The sequence below is a fragment of the Heteronotia binoei genome, chromosome 3 (assembly GCF_032191835.1).
Source record: "Heteronotia binoei isolate CCM8104 ecotype False Entrance Well chromosome 3, APGP_CSIRO_Hbin_v1, whole genome shotgun sequence".
NCBI lineage: Eukaryota > Metazoa > Chordata > Lepidosauria > Squamata > Gekkonidae > Heteronotia > Heteronotia binoei.
The window spans coordinates 73,610,815-73,631,812 of NC_083225.1; the positions used below are offsets into that span (position 1 = coordinate 73,610,815).

At 42.3% G+C, this 20,998-nt stretch overlaps 1 protein-coding gene across 6 annotated transcripts in view; it reads left to right on the forward strand.

Moving 5' to 3' along the window:
* Nucleotides 1–2,556: 2,556 nt before the first annotated feature.
* The window catches only part of CNKSR2 (connector enhancer of kinase suppressor of Ras 2), a 267,343-nt gene continuing 248,901 nt past the window's right edge, over nucleotides 2,557–20,998 (forward strand). For 4 of the 6 annotated variants that reach the window (XM_060234059.1, XM_060234060.1, XM_060234062.1 and 1 more), the window contains exon 1: nucleotides 3,461–3,601. In XM_060234059.1, the coding sequence (XP_060090042.1) occupies nucleotides 3,538–3,601 (64 nt within the window). In that variant the 5' untranslated portion in view covers nucleotides 3,461–3,537. Of the gene's footprint in view, nucleotides 3,602–20,998 lie in introns of all 6 variants that reach the window. The other 2 variants (XM_060234061.1, XM_060234063.1) reach the window with 1 other exon arrangement.

Here is a 20,998-nt window from a genome sequence, read left to right on the forward strand (position 1 = left end):
GAGCAGAGAGAAGGATTTGCCTATATGACAAGGAAATGTCTCATAGTCTCAGAGAAAGACAAGCAGGGTTGGGGTGGGAAGCATCTGCACAAGTACAGAAGATTAGACTGCACAAGTTATGGCTGGCAAAGCAGCCTGTGGTGACCAGAAGGCATGAGGATGTCCCATCAGTGAATCAATGCCTTGCCCAAGGTTTTGGCTGCTCATTAGCATAGCCTAAGGAGACCGCTGAACTCATATTCCCCAATGTAAAGTATTGCTAGCTCCAACAATAGCTGCCAAGGCCAATTTAGCCAGGATGGAAGTGGGGCAGACAACACACATCTGGCAAGGGGTCTTTGATAATTCTCCCCACCACCCATAGCTAAAGATAAAATAGAGATGGAGACTTTGTATAAGGCAGGGCACACCAGAATACAGTAATATTGCAATTATTACTATCCCATCTGTGAAGGCAAACCATAATTCTCTTAATCCCCTATTTACCTCAGAGTTTGTGTTGCAGGCTTCACGAAATACTTTCTTCAGTGCAACCAGATGCCTTCTGATTCCTAAATGGGTTTCACTGGGTCTGCTATCTTTCCCTCCCCTCCTAGCTCCTTCTTTCTGTTCTTTCTTCCCAGACAATATTATCCCCTCTCTCTCTCTTATGTTTACATAAAATAAACAAACAAAACCAGCCCTGGGCCCTATGAACTTGCTAACTTGCTACAAAAAGAACTGACTGAACTCGGCCTGAGCAGCTTCATGATGCTACCTGGGGAGCCTAGGGGAAAATGACCCACTTGGAAATGACATCACTGCAGTGGTTTAACCCCTACTGCTAGCCCCAAGATGTATACCCCAGCCTGCATACTTCTAAGTCTTAAGATTTCTAACAGAAACTGTGACAATTACTTAATTATAACCAGCTATCTTTATCACTGGCACAAATGTATATTAAAGTTCATTGGACAAACTCCAATTCAAATGTTGAATGAGCATATAAGTGTGGGACTTTACTACTTCAGAATGCATGTTTGAAAACTTCAGTATGTCAACAATGCTTTCCATCTAGCAAGAGCAAGCATCTCCAATATGATGGTTTCCCACATTCTGGGAGTTTTTCATATGGGGGAATAATTCAAACATGAGATGTTTTATTTCTATTATATTATAATGGAATATATCGTACATGTTTCTTGGATTTTTAAAGATATTCTAGAAACAGAATCCAGTAGCATAGAAAACACTGTGAGAGCTTGATTGCAGAAATGATTCCAGGCTAGCACTTTTTCATTGTGCAACTGATATGCAAGGAGGGGAGATGTAGTCCATATCACATGTTATCAAATTATTCTCCCTCTTCCTGTTTTTCCAATGCAAAATCTCTTTACAGAGACACAAACATTTGCACAACTGGTTGAGAGGGTCTTGTGGTCCCAGCAATGTTCTTTTATTCATTATCATAACCTTCTTCAGATTTTGTGTTCAGTAACACTGTTGCATCCAGGAATTTGTTCTCTACTAGTTGCCTTGGTAATTTCATCAAGAATTTATTTCAGATTAAGTTGAATTTCACTGTTTCCCCATACTGTCTCAGTTTGTTCTTATTTTTTTCCATAAAAGAACACATTACATGTTATTTTTATAGAAGAGAAGGAAACAGCTATTTTATGAAGGAAACTTTGTCTTCTGTTTTAGCACTTCATTTAACATTGCAGTTCTCAACGCATGTTCTTGGGAGAAAGTCCGATTGAGTAGACCTGGTCTTTGAAAGCAGCCTTCCTTGCAGTCTATCAATCTGTCATAGTTCTTTCTTAGGCCTTTGCAATTTATTTCTGCATCTTTTTCTTGCATTTTTTTCAGGTGGGTAGCAGTGTGGGTCTAATTGAACAAAAGTTTGAGTTCACTGGCACCTTTAAAACCAAGGAAGTTTAATTCTGGGTATAAGCTTTCTTAAAGATGGCACCAGACTCAAACTTTGTTCTATTGCATTTTTTTTTGTTACTGCTAGCTAAACAAATTAATACCCCTTTTAGCTCCCCGGTATCTTACTACTGATCACAATTTATCCACACACCTTACCTTTGATCTCCAGAATGCCTACAGGAAAAAAATAATCTACAAGACTTTCATGAAAAATTATTTATGAACAGGAACTTTGGTGCTGGTGTGACATTATTAGGAATCCTTAGACTTTTAATGGGCAGTGACACTCGGTGGTCTGTAAAGCTCCCGGCATTAAATTAGTGCTTAATAACAGCATGAGACTTCATCAGGAAATGTATTATCTTTAGGTGAGTTGCTATCCGAAAAGGATTTCTCAAAATAGACTGAGATAATTGTTCTCCACAGCCCATCACGTATTGAGCATGCATCAGCCAACACTAAAACAAACAGCCCTTTGAAGTTCCATTTATTCTGATCGACTCCCAAATTGATCTAAAATGCACGTGTAATAAACTGAAAATTATTGGCTCCCCTCCCCTTGTGAACAAGAGCTTTTCTCAGAAATTACTTCCTTAGCACACACAGAAATGTATAAAAAAGAAATACCATCACTCCCCAGCCCGTTTAATTTCCTCCTCTTCAATATGTGCGCATCATCGTCGGAGGGTAGTTCCCCCTCCTTTCCCTTAGGAAGAGCTTTGAAGTCAGGAAAAGCTGAAGGAAGTGGGCGCCTCGTTCTTTCAAAGGCGACGGAATTGTTGCCCTACCTACCGCAGTTACCCAAGAGTCCTCACAGCACCCCCCCCCACACCATCATCACGACCGGGGGGGGGGGGTATGGACGGAGGGCGGGCAAACAAGCAAGCGAACAAGCGTGATTCAGAGGCACCACGAGAAGGCATCCAGTTCTCGCCGTACACCCGCGTGTCTAAATCCCTGCTTGCAAATCACATGCGCAGCTCCATTCCCAGGGCACGGAGGAGCTGCTTTACTTCAGATATTTTCGGCTTGAGAGCTCTCGTCATTTCCGCCAGGCTCTCCTGAGCGAGTGCTAGAAGGGAAGAGAGAGAGAGAGAGAGAGAGAGAGAAAAGAGCGCGACAAGCGTGCCGGCTCGGGAAGGAAAAGCTGGCGAGGGAGCAGTTTGGAAGAAGAGACGCCGGCTGAAGGCGAGGCTGGTAGCGCCTCCACTTGCTTGCCGTGTGATTCAAGCGGCGAGCAGGCTTCGGTTCAGTGCCGGGGAACGATCGGAACATCCTGGAGCCCGCGAGTCACGGCGGAGGGGGGCAGTAGGTAGGAGGCGTCGGAGCGTGCAGCCCTCCTCCTGCTCCCCACTGAGGCTGCAACATGAACTGAAAGCCCCAGAAAGGAACGAAGAGGAAAAGGGTGCGTGCGCGTTCGTCCCTTCGCCTACGGCAGGCACAGAAGACGAGCCGGAGAGGAAGGCGAGGATTTTTAGCGCATCTTCCTCCGCTCGCCGAGGCTTATCGCATTGTCTGGGTTTGAAGGTCCAGGAAGGGGACCTTTCGTGAAGGGGAGGGAAGGAGAACTTGCCGCGGCGCGAAGACCCTCGCATTGGTCCAGGGGCACTTCGCAAAGTTTTCCTCATGGCGCTCATTATGGAACCTGTGAGTAAGTGGACCCCGAGCCAAGTGGTGGATTGGATGAAAGGTAAACAGAAAGCCCCCCCCCCCCCCCGAAGGTGGTGCCTTTGCGGTTGCTGAGGGAACGGGCGGCGGGGGGATAGCTCCTTTCCCCATCGCTGTGCATGTGTGTATCGTTTCATGTGATTGTGGGAGAAGTGAATGCTGGAAAAGAGGGACTGAAGCCTCAGGCGACCCTCCTCTCCCCTTTCTTCCACCAGCTTCCTTAGCCTTCGAGTCCACAGGCGGGAGCTGCACTCCGGCTGACTCTCGCGTCTGCGGAGGTGTTAATTGCTCAGCAGCCGTCGGCTCCACCGGCACATCGGCAGGTGCTCCCGCTCTCGCCATGAGAAAGGCTGGGGGGAGGGGGCAGAGGAAGGAGCCTGCCGCCTCCTGGCTCTTCTTTGCCGTTTCCTCATCCTTCGCGGGTCATTGACTTCGCGGATCACTGATGACCACTCCAGGTGGTCTTCAGTGTACTAGTGACCGTACAGAGGTCCAGTTCTGACCTTTTTCCAGGAATGCAGGAAAAATACATCTTTCTGGTCGTTTTGCCTTGCCATTTATTTTATTTTTGCATAGCCACACTGATGAGTCTCCCCCCCCCCCCCCCGCAAGCAAGGCTGCCTCGGCTGTCTAAACTTTTATCAGATATAAGCTAAAGTCGAATGCCACCGAACGAGTAGCAGTTGAAAACAATGGGATGTAAAGAGGAATTTTAAAAAATGCAGCCGTTGTGATATTTGTTGTGTTTGTAGCAGGAGGCAAAAAGCAACCTAGGAAGGCAACCATGAGGGCCAACTGTAAAAGAGTGCTGTTAAGAAGCCTTGCAATGTGGGGAGGGGGGGTGACAGGAGAGAGAATGGAGAGCAGGTGTCAAGACTCAGTAGTGCCTCTTGAGGAGAGGGACTGGAATGACACCTTTGGGGAAGTGGTGTCAACTTGATTTAGCAGGGGAGGGAGCAGCTGGAAAGGCAGCCTCTTGTGGGTATGTGAAAATATATACAAGGCAGAACAGGGATGGGGGGGCTGAAATAGTAGATCTCATCTTGGGATGCATGTGCATGGTGAAATGATGTTTGCTATTAGTGGTAGGGCAACAGAAGAGACAGTGGTATTCTTTGGGATGTGAATTGGTTGGGGAAGTGTGTTTTAAAATGATTGAACATACCACAATGAGATGTAATATAGCTGCAGTATGCAGAGGCATAGAATAATAATCTGGTGTCCTTTAGGATGCTATGTACAGTGATTTTTCTTACAACCCTTGGATGGTTCACTTCTTTTCCAGTTATATTCTTAGTGCACCTGCGCTCACAAGGGGTGTCATGTCATTTCAGATGGCTCTATAACAGCAGCTGAGCTGCTATGGCACCCACTCTCAACAGCTGTCTTTTTTGTCATTCCCCTGTAGCTCTTTTAGCCCCACTGGCATGTCTAGCATTTATCTTCTGACTGGCATGCTATTTCTTTTAATATCTGTTCCTGTCAGCTTTCTTTATCTTTCATCTGTAGCATTTGCTGTTTTCATACCATATTATTTATTTAAAGCATTTATTAGCCACCTTTGTCCCTTGCAGAACTCAAGGCGGCTTACATTCAAATAAAACATAATTAAAAACACATTTAAAATGACAGTTATAAAACTCATAAAATCACAACTTAAAAACTCCAGTAATAAAAACTAAATTAATCAAAATGTGGTTCTAAATAAAACTATCTTCAGTTGCTTTCTGAACATTGACATTGAGGGGGCCAAGTACATTTCCTTGGGGTGGTTGTTCTGTATTTGTGGAGCTGCCACAGAAAAGACCCTCTCATGTACAAGTGAGAAGCTTTAATTCAGAGGTGTCAAACTCATTTATTACAAGGGCCGGATCAGACATAAATGTTACTTTGTCAGGCTGGGCCACGTTTTCCATAAAATCTAATGCCAGGTACTAGAGATATAACCTTTATAAATAACACTGGTAAACCCAATTGACAATATTATTTTTTTGCTCAAAATACAAACAAAAGCAATTGATTCCTAAGGCATGAAAGCAATTGATACACTGGAGAATTCACAAAAGCCCCAATAAATGTATTTAATCATATGCAAGACTAGTTTTTTTCCAAGGGATACCATATCCGCCTGCTTCCTTTCCTTTCTTGAAAGGTTCAATCACACACTCACAACCATGTGCACTTGTCCTCCCCTGCCCCCATCCCCAGCAGCCTCCTGCCTTTCCTGTCTCACACCGGTTGCTTACTGGCCAGATAAGAGTGCTGGGTGGGTAGATTGTGGTCCCTGGATTGCATGTTTGACACCTCTGCTTTAATTGATGGGGCAGTCAGAAGAGCATCACCATCTTAATTCCCAGGCAGGAAAGTATGGGAGAAGACCCCAGTCCCAAGCCATATAGGGCTTTAGAGGACAAAACCAACACTGTGAATAAAGCTGAGAAGTAGAACAAAGCAGGAGTCAAGTAGTACATAAAAGCTTACATTCTGAATAAAAGTTTGTTGGTCTTAAAGGTGCTTCTTGATTCCTGCTTTGTTCTACTGCTTCAGACCAACATGTCTGCCCACCTGGATCAAAGCTCAGAAGTGGATTAGTAGCCAGCGTAATTGCTGTAGCATTGGAGACATCCACCCCAGTAGCTGGCCCTGACTGGTAGTTTAATTGCAGCATTCTGCACTAGTTGCAGCTTTGAACACTCTTCAAGGGTAGCCATATTACAGTGCATTGCAGTAGTCTAGTCTAGATATTACTAAGACATGGATCACTGTGGTTAGAACTGACTGACCAGAAACAGACACAGTTGACACATTAGCCCTTTTTTCTTCCTCTTTACTTTATTAAATCCAATAGAGCTAGAGTTTCTTGAAAGACACGGAGTTTGTTTGGTAACGGATCTTAAGCTAGCAGTCCAATTCACTATTTCCTTTATTAACAGTATAGAAGATGGACATTTTTGAAGGGAGCTGTGTATGTGTTTGTTTCTTGGTGATATAAATTCTATAGCTGTAGTTACATTAATCTGCAACATCTAAAACAACACCACAAATAATGACATTTATTTATTTACTAAATATCTACGGTTCCTTTATAAAGGGGCCTGAATTAACTTATTATTTTCTTGCTCATTTTATCCTCACAACAACTCTGTGAAGTAGGTTAGGCTGAAAGAGTGAGAGTGGCTCAGGGTCACCCATAACAGATTTGAACCTGTGTCTTGCAGACCCTAGTCTAACCAGTGTACCACATAATGGCGGAGTCCACGCAATCATGACATTGTTGCTTCTTCTCTTATGCACCTAGAAGTTGCTTAGCTAGAAACAACCCTAACCTAGATAGTCACATGTTGAACAAAAGTGAATATGCTGTCAGTATGGTGTGCAGCCAAGCAATGGAGGTTAGCATGTTTTACTTACCTTGTCCTGTTTCCCCCACCCAGCCACCCCTTTTCTTCTTTCAGTTTTGTCTGGGAAGGGTTTATTTCCCTTCTTTCTAAGGAAACCTTGTTTCAACTGGCAGCACTCTTGGAACATGCAGGTTCTTGCCTTTATTTCCTTGTGGATTTTGGTAATGACTTGGAAGAGAGGATGTGTTCCAGACACAGTTAACCATATTAAAGTTCTGTATTTTATTCAAAGTCCCACTTTGTTCAATAAGATTTATTCCTAATAATGTGTGATTAGAATTACATCCCTGACTAGGTGCTTAATTCATGCCAACCAAAGTAATTGGGATTTAAATGTTTTTAACTTGGGTAATAGGTGCCCAGAGTTTTAGACATGACACTTTTGGGAAGTTCTTGTGAACTATAATTATGTTAAACTATAATTTTATACAGAATTTAAAGGTTGCTCTAGCATCTCCACTAGTGAACAAGCAGGTTAGAAAGATCTTTGAGACCATAGATAATGAGGATATAGTAGCAGGATCAGGTTACTAGACTTGGACTCTCTGTACTGTTCTTATTTATTTATGATGCTTCTATCCTGTTTTTCTCTCAGTATGGGACACAAAGCAGCATACAGCATTATTTCCCTTCTATACAGCTACCACATTGTGAGTAGGGTAGGCAGAGAGAGAGTAACTAGAACAGCATAAATGGAGAGCTTCCATTTGCAGAGCAGGGATTTTAACATGGGTCTGCCAGATCCTAGGCCAGTGCTTAACTGCTGCACCATGCTGACTGGAGGAAGGACTAGGCCATAAGCTCACTATTCATGTTAATGTTGCTTGCTCTGCTTATGTGATGCTACTGATTATGGATATCTGCCTCCTAGAAACAAAAAAGATATATACATATGCTTGTACCGTAAAAATGACCTATCATTTTAGCTCTAGTTTCTCTTTCACTATAATGGAACTGTGGTACTGTGAAAAAGAACAAAACTGGATTCTCTTATTATTGGGTGGAGGTATCAGTTTCTCTTTCCCCTTGGTTTGGGCTCTGCCAAAAGTTGTCCCTTTGCTGTAGGATTTCTTCTTTCCCCCAAGCAGAAACTGGGAGGCATAGAAGCAGCCAACCATCTTTTACCTCCATTTTAGAGGCCGGACCAAGTTCCAGGCATGTGCTGGTTGGGGGTATTTTGTTGAAGTAAGATTATGGAGGGTGATGCTGGTTGAGTGAACAGTCTCCAGGTGGAGCCTTGAGCTCTTCTGAAAGGATGACTGATAGTTAGACTAAAGATATCAGTTTTCCTGGAGGATACAACAGCTTTGGAGAATTGGGTCTAAGTGACATTGCATTCTTGCTGAGCTTTCCCCAAATGCCACTCTTCTCAGGCATCATCCTTAAGTCTCCAGAGATTTCCTTTGCTAGAGATGACAACCCTATGATCCAGTCATATGTAATTGCTATAATTTATGTGGAGTGAAGAAAATGGAAGAGCTAGGGAAAGGTTGAACATGAGGTGCTTGGTTCTGAGAGATTATTGTGTGGTGTAATGTTTAAAAAAACTCAGATTTAAAAAAAAAACAACAGTTTTTTTTTACTTTAGTTTGTTAGCATTAAAATTGAATTTGACAAAGAACCTGTTTGCTCAATTGTAAGATTATAATTATTTACCATCTACTTACCAAGCATATATTTGGATATTGCCTTTTTATCTCATGGAAATAAACTGCTATTTCCAGTAACCCACCCTCTTTCTCTTCTGGATAATTCTGAGCCTTTAGTTCTGTCTCAGCAAAAAATATGTGTACTGTTTTTTGTGTGTATAGCTAATATTACTATGCACAGACAATAAGTGATGCCCATTATATAAGCAGTATGTTAATTTAACATTTTCTAAAATTTTTAAAATATTATCCCAAATATGAAAATATAACTTCCAGATGTTTTTATGGTCAGATTTTTGCTATTTAGGAAGTATAAAAATTAATTGGGAATTTGATTTCAGTAATTTGATTTCAGTCAGTATTTGATTTCAGTCAGTTGGTCTTCTTTCTTAATTATTTGATTTAAATAGAAAGGAAAGCATGAATACAAGAGCTGTGGAGATAATGGAGCCAGATAAGTGACTTTTCAGCACAATGATTTAGTGCAGCAAACTGGCTGCTGAAGTTTTATAGCACCAAGACCTCTCAAACAATCAGTGGAAGAGAAGTTCTGTTGTTGGTCCATCTACATTTCCTGCCTGGATTTCCTTCTAACTTTATTCAAGTCTTGATTCAGTGATGGAAACCAGTCTGCTTACTGCTTGCTGAAGCTATTTTCATTTCATATGTAGTGGACTGAAGTAAAAAAGCTTCCAGTCCCATGATAATTTCATTCAGCAATGCTGCTAGTCAACTTCAGGGATGAATCAGTTTGGGTTATGGACAAGAAGACTTATCAAGGACACTTGCACATCAGTATGTGACACGTGCAAAATGAGCTGAATTTCACCTGTTGGAGCACATCCATAAGCTCACTGCTCATGTGAATGTTGCTTGCCCTGCTTATGTGAAGCAATTCAGTGTTATTGAAATAGTCATATTATTGTCATTTCCCCTTCCAGTGATGACATGCACAAACAGTCCTTTAGCATTTTGTGCAGGATGAAGATATGGATATGCTTGACAATGAGTGAAGGTCAGTTATCTAACTCGTATCTGTAGATTTATCCATAAAGAAAAGTCAAGGGAAAAATATAAAATGAGCATTAACAGTACAAACAGTGTAAGATGCTTAGATTCTAGTTCTTAATGAAACAAAACTCACCTTGTATTTTGTTTTAGAAGACAGACATTAATGGGGAGGGATGGTGGCTCAGTTGTAGAGCATCTGCTTGGTAAGCAGAAGGTCCCAGGTTCAAATCCCTGGCATCTCCAACTAAAAAGGGTCCAGGAAAATAGGCGTGAAAAACCTCAGCTTGAGACCCTGGAGAGCCGCTGCCAGTCTGAGTAGACAATACTGACTTTGATGGACTGAGGGTGTGATTCAGTATAAGGCAGCTTCATATGTTCAATGAAGACTGACTTCTGACCTCTAATGCCTGTATCTAAGACATAGCACATAGATTGTGTATAAAAGGTGTTAAATGCAACCCTGCATTATATTTGGACTAATTTCTTTTTAAACTAGATATACATTTATGTTGTGTTATTGGTAAAGGGGCATATTAAATTATATTTCTGCCTAAAGCCTTACTTATAATTAAATGAACGAATGAAAACTGGCTCTTGCAGGTTAGTTTAGGAATTTGTAAAAGAATATACTATTGTCATATCTCTAGCACTATGTACTCGTGCAGAGGCCCAATGGTACAAAAGACCACAGAGAGTCATATCCCCTAGTTACAATTAATAGACCTTTCCCTCTAAAAAAATTCATTGTGAGAGAAATCATTAATTCATCTGTTTAGTATTTGGAGTACACAATGAAAGAGACACTGTAGTACAGGGGTGGCCAACGGTAGCTCTCCAGATTTTTTTTGCCTACAACTCCCATCAGCCCCAGCCATCATGGCCAATGGCTGGGACTGATGGGAGTTGTAGGCAAAAACATCTGGAGACCTACCGTTGGTCACCCCTGCTGTGGTACTTTAGAAATATCTGTTATCTTAATCTTGAAATATACCCAGAAGAAATGTGAGGGAGAACTGATTTTGGCTTAAAAAATAATCCTAATTCAAATTTGCACACAGATGCCAGTGAACTCAGGGAGTGAAAGGAAGGAATTTAAAGATTTAAAGAGCCCTTTATATCTCAGTCAGTAAAGGGGAAGGCATGTATGTCTCTTTAAATGCCTTTCCTTAACTCTTTGAAGCATGCTGCTATGGTGGAATGCCTCAACAGGTGAACGGAAGGCATTTAAAGAGACCTATGAACTGAGCAAACTGCCACAAAAAATGTGGTTCATGGGCTGTTTGTGAACTATGTGATTGCCTGAATCAAAGTTTGCAAATCAACGAACTGGCCCAGTTCATCATCCCTAATAGTAATATCAGTCTTTTGCACCAAGAAACAAATAAACAAGAGTTCTATGGGCACCTTAAAATCTACACAAATGTATTGGGAGATACGCTATTGTAGACTTGAGTCTGCATTGCCAGATGAAGTCAATTCTCAGCAAGATTGTCAGGGAGTCTTATCCACATATAACACTTTGTAGGTTTGGATTGCAGATGCCATATAGACAATTATATTTGCTTTAAGACATATTTTAACTTAGATTTTAAAAACACCATAAATTCATTATTAATCTACTCAATGTTTCCAGTACTACACCATGTATTTAAAAAACCTAATGAAGACCACAAGACAGAATAGCTGTTACAAGTGACCAAAGCCCTTTAAGTCTCTTATCATGAGTTTCACAACAAAGAGTTTCTGTGTTGTAGCTGAATGAAGCATTGGAAATCAATAATTTGTTGTGAAATGCATTGCAGAATATGAAAATATCTCTGCTGAGTAAACTAGGTGCTAGAAACGTGCTTTAACTTAAATTTTTCATATGTAAGTAGCATCATTTATTTTGACATTGCTTTATACTATATTCATCTTTCTCTCATCCATTTCCCTTCAGTTATGAAAATATGAATAGGATTTTATCTTCAGTTATGATAATATGCTGCATGTGAAACTATAGTTGTCTCCAGGACTTGTTGTCATCATATTTTGAATAAATCCACTTACTGTCATGTATATATTTCTGTATAAAATTAGTATGGTTAGATGACTTTGTCTTTTGAACAACTGTTGTATTGTGGCAGTTTCCCCCATACTTCTCCCCCATTCTTCTTCCCCATTTTTGTGACCCTTAATATTTGGAACATATGTTCATAGTTATTCCTCTCTTGCATTTTCTTATATAAGTAGTTATGCAAGCCTGTTTAATAATGCATGTATATTAATCTGTTTATCACTTCTTGGTCTTTTGGCTAAGATAGTGTAGAAGTATTAATCTATTTAAAATTCTGTTCATAGAGCCTTACAAAGTTAAGCACAACTGACAATAAAGAGGAGCCATAGGAGCTACTGCAGTAAATTAAGCTTATGAATATTATTGTGAAATGTTGAATAAAAACTGAAATGTAAATCCATGTAAAATTAATTAGGCTTGGCAGAGCAATCCGGAGCTGTACCTATGTTGCAGGTGCGTTGACTACCTAAAGTCCAAGTTATGCTTCGATAGTGGTGGGGTAAATTGTAGCTGGCTGCTTGTGAGGCCGTGTCCATGGTGATTCAGCTGCAGCATGGCCTCAAAGTGTACTGTTGAGTCAGGGCAGAATGAGGGGAGGGGCACTTCAGGTCAATGGGAGTGGCTGGTCCCAGGGCAGATGTCATTGCACATGACAGCTCTAATCTTCTCTTAACCGCCCCCTGACAGAGGCTCATGCTGATGACAGGCATGTGGTCACTGTCATTTTTCCCCCCACCATGTGAGCATGTTCCATGGACAAGCCCCCCAATACTTACAGACAGGGTCTGTAAGATGGAACTCTTCCACCAGGCTTTTTTAAAAGACCAGTGGCACTTTAGTTAACCCCATGAGATTGGTCAGGCCGAGGGTACACATCTGGCCCAAGGACACCCACTTCTATGATACAAGTGAGGAACAAACTTTGGGACTCCTAGGTCCAACCTCATGTTAACCATCATAATAAGCCAGCATATTCACCCAGACCACCCTCTAGCCTTTCCCCCCTTCCTACAGAAGCCTGCAAGGTGAACAAGCCTTCCCTCTTAGACATTCTGCAGTAAGCCTATGGGGGGCAATAGGGTTGGTGAAAGAGTGTGGTGGGGAGGGGTGTGGAGTTCCTAGCAGAAACAAAGTTGGGGCACAACATAGACTGTATCACACTGGAATCCATGGCAAGAGGTGAAGATGCCATCAAATTCCACTCTGGGACTGAGGATGCCCGGCATGGTATGAGCCTAAGTAGGATAGCATCCTAGATAGAACTTGGAAAGGCTTGCTGGGTACGAAACTCTGCTTCAAGAGGAGGGTTGGAACAGCTGAATAAATAGAGTGCATGGTAGGTGGGACTTGACACATCCAGAAGCCTATGTGTTGAATCTCCTTCAAGACAGTAAAACAAAGCTATGGCACCTGGACACGAGTGCCATCCCAGTCTTAGCCACAGATGTCTTGTCCTGATAGGGTCTGCAAAGGCAGCCCATGGGAGGGCTTGCCACAGCCCCACCTTGAGGTGCATGATAGAACCAGGTAACTCACGTTCACCCATCCTATGTTGAAGTGCTCCAGGATTGCTTGCAGTTGCAGTCCATCCACTGCAACAGTTGCAGCTCAAGGCTGTGAATTGGCAAGGGAATGATTCAAAGGGACACCAGCCGAGCTATTTCATCACAAGCAGCAGAGCAGCTGCCAGACTCCCCACCCACAGACCCTGCCAAAGGTGGGAACCAGGCAAATGACTGACCATCTCAAGGAAAACTTTCCAGAGAATTTTTCCATGGCACATCATGGGCCATGGTGCTGAGTAGCCATGGCTTGTGTTGCCCCATGCCTGAGCTCAATGCTGGGCTTGAGTGCAAGAGATCCTGTCATGCAACCCAGCAGTGGAGGATGACTTTATTTTCGCGTTAAATGGGCACCTATTGACTATGCCCTGGTTAGTGTAACTTTCTTCCTTGGGCAAGGGATGTTCCCAGGCAGAAAGGGCTCAGGGAGCTGATTAACTCTGGCCATACCCCCAACACCACTCCCAAACAGTCTGGCTCAGGGGCCTATAGCTCAGTCGCACTGACACTGACTAGTGCCCAGGAGCAACCAGGTGTCTCAGTGTACCTGCACTGATGTAAGTGCTGGTTACACCAGTGTGCTTGGACTTACACTGACATAACTGAGGCTTATGTTGGTGTAGGGGTAAGTTGGTGTTGAAAGTATAGCATTTGCTCTGAATTCCATAGCAGTCTCACTGCAAGCTATCGGTCTTTGAATGACATGTCAAAGGAGGTCCTCCTAAGATTCAGCAATGAGAGCAGCCAGTCTGCATCCATGCTGTAATGGTCCCTGACATAAGCCTGGCATGACCCATGCAGAATGAACAAGGGAAAGAGCAAAAGAAGAAGATGACTGCAGATTTATACCCAGCCCTTCTCTCTGAATCTCAGAGACTCGGAGCGGCTTACAATCTCCTTTATCTTCCCCCACAACAGACACCCTGTGAGGTGGGTGGGGCTGGAGAGGGCTCTCCCAGCAGCTGCCCTTTCAAGGACAACCTCTGCGAGAGCTATGGCTGACCCAAGGCCATTCCAGCAGCTGCAAGTGGAGAAGTGGGGTTGGGTAGATCATGGTGAAGACTAAATTTTTTTTGGGGGGGGGGAGGGGAACCAATCCAAGATACTTTGCAAAAAAAGTTTGCGTAACCTTATGCAACCACATTCCCTTTTAACAGGCAAACGCACTAGAAAAAAAAAAATAGCCACTATAACTGCATCGTGTACATGCCACCACAGTTCATTTAGCAATGGCAATCACACAGTGGTTTACATGCAACCCCTTGCCCAGATTGCCTGGAGGTATGGGCTGGGTTGCCATCAGTACGCTGATGACACCCGGCTCTGTCTACTGATGGATGGCCGGCCTGGCGCTGTCCCAGAAAACCTGGATCAGATGCTGAAAGCCGTGGCTGGTTGGCTTAAGCTGAGCCGACTGAAGCGAATCCAATGAAGACAGAAGTCCTTTGCCTGAGTTGCAGCGGCCTGGGCAGGGAAATCCCCCTACCAGCTTTTGATGGGGCGCCACTGTCAATGGTGCCCAAGGTCAGAAGCTTGGGGGTGCTGTTGGAATGGAGGATGGCAATGGAGGCTCAGATAGCAGCAACTGCGAAATCCGCCTTTTTTCATCTGAGGTGGGCTAAACAGTTGGTTCCCTTCCTCGACTGCTGCAACCTGGCAACGGTGATCCATACAACAGTCACCTCAAGACTGGACTACTGTAATGCCCTCTACTTGGGGCTGCCTTTGTCGCTTGTGCAGAATGTGGCTGCTAGGCTGTTATTGGGGTTGCGCAATTGGGAGCACATACAGCCAGCACTGCAGGAACTTCACTGGCTACCAATCGTGTATACACTATTCATTACAAGGTGCTAGTTATTACTTTTGAAGCCCTGTATGGACAAGGACCCGTTTACTTGAGGGACCGTCTGTCCCCACATGTTCCCCAGAGAGTCCTAAGATCTGGATCCTAACATCTTCTAGTGATTCCTGGGCTGAGGGAGGCGAGATTAGTGACCCCAGGGATCAGGTCTTTTCAGTGGCAGCTCCATCCTGGTGGAATCAACTGCCAGAAAAGAGGTTAGGGCCTTGTGGGACCTTGCCCAGTTCCGCAAGGCCTGTAAGACTTTCAACCTATCGTAGGAGATTTCTGGAATAACTGTCATCCTGGAACGATGAGGAACATCTAATGTGTTAGCACCAAACTGTATATTGTTTTAATTTATGGGTTTTAACTTATCTATTTAAATGGTTTTATTGTTTTATGATGGTGATCATAGAATGCTATGATTCGGATGTAAGCCGCCCTGAGCCTGCCTTGGCAGGGAGGGCGGGGTATAAATCGAATTAAACATTAAACATTGGAGCAGCTGGATACACACTAGAAGTGTATGTTGTTTTGTAGGCTGAGCAAATGATTAGTGTTATACTGTGAGGAGACTCCATCCTGGCCTCTTTTTCTTGTATAGTTGTCTGAAAAGAGTCGGGATGGATGGACAGTAACAACTGATATTTCACAGTATTTTACAGTAGCAGCAAACAACAAGTAACTGCCAAAACTTGGCTCATGGTGGTCTTGGCACATCAGCATTTGCCTAGCAGTAGCAACATTACAGTGGAGTGACTGGTAGTTGTTCAGGATTGTGGTTGTTCTCCAGCTGTTCCCCCACTTACCAGAAGGCAAGTTAGATCACCACAATACCCCAGTGGCAGCATTTATTGCCAGCATATCTGCATGGAGCAGGGGAAAGGGTCATCTTTCTGCAGTGTGTGTTCTTATTACTACCAGCTGTTGTGGGAGACAGGGTTGGTTGTTGAGGCAATACACAGATGTGGGGGACATTGAAAAATAGTTACAGCTGTCCAAGCGTGAGGCATGGGTGCCCCTCCCTTGTTTATCTGTATGGATTGTGTTCTTGCATTACTGTTTGAAGGCTGTAGTTTGATGCTTGGGTCTTGTGTGTGTTATATAAGTGAGGAGAGTGAAAGAGTTACGGGTTTATCTGAGTTATGGGTATCCTTCTACACTGGAGCCAGCATAGCAGCAGTGCACCTTGGCTCCAGGATATCTCCAGCTATACTACTATATTTTGTGGTTGCATTGGTACAGTTCTTAGTTAGAATTAATAAGCCCTTCAGAGACAGGGTTTGGGATTGCACTCCTGCACCAACATGAGGTTGTTTTTAAGAGTGGAATAAAGAAGAAAATTAAGTGGTTGGGATCTTTACCACCCAAAGCATTCTGAGTACATCATATGTCTCCCCCTCCGTGTTCCAGTTTTTGCAATACTTTCAGGTAATTTCCCAATTTCTTGTTTTCTTGTCTCAGTTCTTTGATCTCTTCAGTGCATTTGACTGCTTATATGATGGTATCCTTCCATTACAATTCTAACAGAACTTCTCTTGGAAAAGCAAATCTATTGCAAATAGAATGGCAATATTAAGAAGATAGGAAATAATTTTATAAATGAATCCAGACAAAAACAGTACCTTTTGCTAGCAACTAAACTGAATATCTGTTGGGGGGGGGGAAGTTTTGAAATGAAAGGTTTTTGATTCCCATTTGGTTGAGTTATAAAATTTCAGATTTCACCTTCCTTTACTCCTCCTTCCTGTATATAAATTATTAAAGTGAAGGTTTAAACTTTCTACTTTGTCTAGAAGACTTTTTGATAACATTTAGTTAAATTCTATTAAAAGGATACATACACAGTATCTTAAGGGTTATTTAGAGTGAGGTTTTTTTATTAAATAAAAAATGAAATGGTAACCATTTTCCATACAAGTTTAGGACTATTAAGCTCTCTACATTTATAGCACATCTGGTGGTAAATGGTGGTGGTGGTGGGGATTGAGAATTCTGAAGTTCTAATTCTAAATTTGGATGCACCATTCCCCCCCCTGTGCTACCTGTATTTGTATGCAGGGATTTCTTTTCTGTAGGCATAATTAAATTTCTTCTTCATATCCTTGTGATTTGAGTTTTAGTAATACATCACTAAAATGTAATTTGTGATACCTGTAGCACACCTGTCAACAGGTATTTAGTGTCTTTTTTTGAAAAGCTGAAATTAAATATCTGATTTTAACATCAGAATCATTCTGAGCAGTGTTGTTTTAGCAAAAGCAATACTTCACATTTGGACTTTTTATGGATAATTCAAAAAGCCAAATTAAAAACTGCATGTGACGTATAAAGGAGTTTTGAATTGCAGCCTGATAAATGCTTAGGAGTAAGTCACAGAAACTTATTTCTAAGCTAACATTTATTGAATGAGGCTATTTATTAATTTTTTCAGGAAAAAAAGCTTTGCTACTTCAGTAGGTCTTCTGTTAAATGGGCAATTTGTAGTGTGTTAAATACTTGTTCTGCTTTTTGTTTGTAAATTAGCTGTTGGTATACATATGGAGTAGGAACATGTTTTCCCAGGAGACATCATTAACAGTTCAGTTCATTGTAGGTCTGGTGGTTTATATTTATGTTTTGTATTTTGATACTAAAGATCTGTTTGCATGATCCTGTGTAACAATCTTGTAATTCCGTTCTGTCTCAGACTGTTGTGTGATCCAGGGGTTCTCAGAGGCTAATGAGAATGGCAGATTGAGAGATCAATGAGCAAATGCTTTATGCAAGCTGGAAAAAAAAACAAGCAGAAAAGGAAAATTTGTGATTGTTAAGCAAAAGTAGGTTAACATTGTGAATCCACTGCACAGAGCAACCAAAGTAAGAATGAAGACATTCAGCAAGAGAGAGTAAGAAAAATACTTTGACATTTCTTACTTTTTTTGCCAACAAAGTTATAGCTGATTTATAATGATCCTGTGAGGTTTTCAATGCAAGAGATGCTCAGAGGCGGTTTGCCATTATTTGCCACTGCATTGCGATCCTGGACTTCCTTGGTGGACTCCCATCCAAGTACAAACCAGGGCTGACCCTAGTTAGCTTCTGAGATCTGATGAGATAAGGCTAGCCTGGGCTATCCCGGTCAAGGCATTTCTTACTTTGAAAGGTAGATGATCTAGATAATTACTTTGTACTTCATATTTGTGAAGACCATGTCTGTATATTTGCGTTATTCTTTGCAAACAAAATGCCACTGAAATGAACTTAAAAGAATCAATCAAGAATACGCTCTTTCTCCCCCTGTGATGAATGTTTCTGTCATTGTGGGACAGCTCAGTTTGTGTTTGATGTTTGCACTGTATGATGTAGTGGCATTGGTGTTTAGGTTAGCCACAGTTTTAGAACACTTGGGAAAAATGAGGATTTTTTTAGCATTTTTTTAATTACATAGTAAGGAGGAGAGTGATGTAAGTTATTGTGGGTTCCCTTTGGTGAAAAAGGCAGAGGATAAGTGAAGTAAATAAATTCATTTTGCCTGTCAGAATCTCACAGATCAGAAAATGATGGTTAAACAAAAAGACTGGAGAAATCTGGCCTTTCCAAACTTAGTACATGAATCTACTTGATTTTTTAGCATTGCCCAGTGGTTTAACTGAGAGCTTGACAAATCCCAGGCACCAGGTTGCCATGGCAACTAGAAATTTCTCTCTGGCGCCTGGTATTTCAGCAATGATTTTATTATATTCTCTCTTGGTAATCTTCAGTAGAAATACAAAGCTTATTTGTCATTTCCCATCATAAGTTTTGTTGCATGACATAAAAATTGCACATGCGGGAAGGAAGGCTGAAAAACAAGTGTGGCTTCTAATTTTTTTGGGAATGGCTCCTCAAGTCAAAGAAAGTTTGTCAAGGCTTGATTTAACCAAGACATGATATGAGCTTGATCAGTTTTATGTTGCTAGGCCTCTGGATGCAGCTTAGTGGATAGTTGTAGAAGAGCAAAATGGGGTGGTTGGAGAAATGTATTCCTTACAAAATCCTAAGACTTATGTACTATAGAAATCACAGCAGATGTCCCCCAAATCTCAGATTTCAGCCTTGGTAGTTGCTAATAAGGATGGGCACAAACCAGGAAAATGGAAATTCATTTTGGTTCATGGGGCCACACAAACCATGGACCTTTCTGTTTACCAAACCATTTTTGTGAGGTTCATGATGGGATAGAATGGCTCCCCTGTGGTCTAGAGATGGCAAACTCACAGTGAGTCTCCAGCTGACTTTCCTTTATTTGCCCTCCAACTTTGGTGAGTATTGGGTTTCGGGTGCTACCAGGAAAGTGCTCTCTGGGGAAACCATAGCTGCAGGTTCAGGAGTGTTTTGAAGAGACCTCCTACAAGCTTGAGGCATCATGCTTGCAGACAACTTTCCCAGGATGCCCCTCTACCTATTCTCCAAGTTTGGTGAAGATTGGCTGTGAAAGGGCTGTTTAGCAGGCCCCCCTCAGGTGCCCCCAGGAAAGTGCTCTCTGGGGACTTCACAGCTTCAGGTTCAGGAGTAATGTGTTGAACAGCCCCACCTGCACACTAGAGGCATCAAACTTGCAGCAGGTCTCCCTGGGATGCCCTTCTACCTGCCCTCCAAGTTTAGTAAAGATTGGCTTAGGGGGGTGGAGTACTGCCTCCCTAGCACTCCCAACTGTGTTGAAAACAATGGCTGTGTGTGAGTGGGGTTTACATATTCTGCTCTCCTAGAACAGATTGGCAGCTCTCTTATTGGTGGACAGTGCTTTGGAGCTTTGGTCAAACTTTGGAGGGCCACTATTGGTGTTTCAGTACTGCAGAAGTCCATGCCTCCTGTTGCTTAATCGTAATTGATCAGCACCAGTGGGTCTGTTGTGGATGCTGCTGACACGCCCCACCATGAGATGCCCAAATCTCCAAAAACCATATGGAAGGTTGATAAGGTGAGATTGCATGGATCTTGGCTTGCGAACCATGACTGGAGATTTTAGTTGTGAATTTAGAGGTATGGGCTGGTTTGTGCACATCCCTGCTTGCTAATGTAATGAACTTGTAGTGTTTAATTGTTAAAATTGTAAAATGATATTCACATCCGTTTTTTACCAAATATATCCACGGAGTGATATTCACATCCCAGTTTTTTACCCAATATATCCACAGAGTGGATTGCAAACAGTTCATGAAGATAGATATAAGATCTAAGTCTTTCTGAATGTTTAAGAAAAAATGGGCCAACAAAAAAAATCAGCTACTGTATCCCGGTGCGTGTGTGGGGGGGATTAGTTTCTACTTGTTTAACCCTGAACTCGTGCAGTTGCCTTATGCTGTTAAGGTTTGGGGACTAGGTGAGTGGGTAGTAGCTCATCCAGATTTGAACTTGAATGGTACAGCATTTTCATAAATTAAAACACAATCAGCTACTGTATCCCAGTGCTTGTGTGGGGATTAGTTTCTGCTTATTTAGCCCTAAATTTGAACAGTTGCCTTCTGCTATTAGCTATTGAGGCTTGGGGACTAGGTGAGTGGCTAGTAGCTCATCTAGATTTGAATTTGAATGTACAGCATCTTCATAAATTAAAACACAATATTTATGGTTTGAATATAGCAAAAAAAAGCTTGCATAAGGAGTTGGCAGAGTGGGTAGTCCAATAGTACCATGGAACAGGGTGGGGGTGTAATCAGAAAATTTTGGGTGGCTGGGAGTTGGGAAATCCTGTGTGACAGGAAAGCTGGGAGAAAAGAAAGTGAGAGAAATAAGAGAGTTGGAAACTGCTGACAGAATGGTTTCCCCACCTGCAGCCCTCATAACTCTACTGACCTCCTTTTCTCCATGAATCGGAAAGGGGGAATCTCCATTTCTCTCTTTTTTGCATTTTGCAAATGTATTTGATTTTTTGC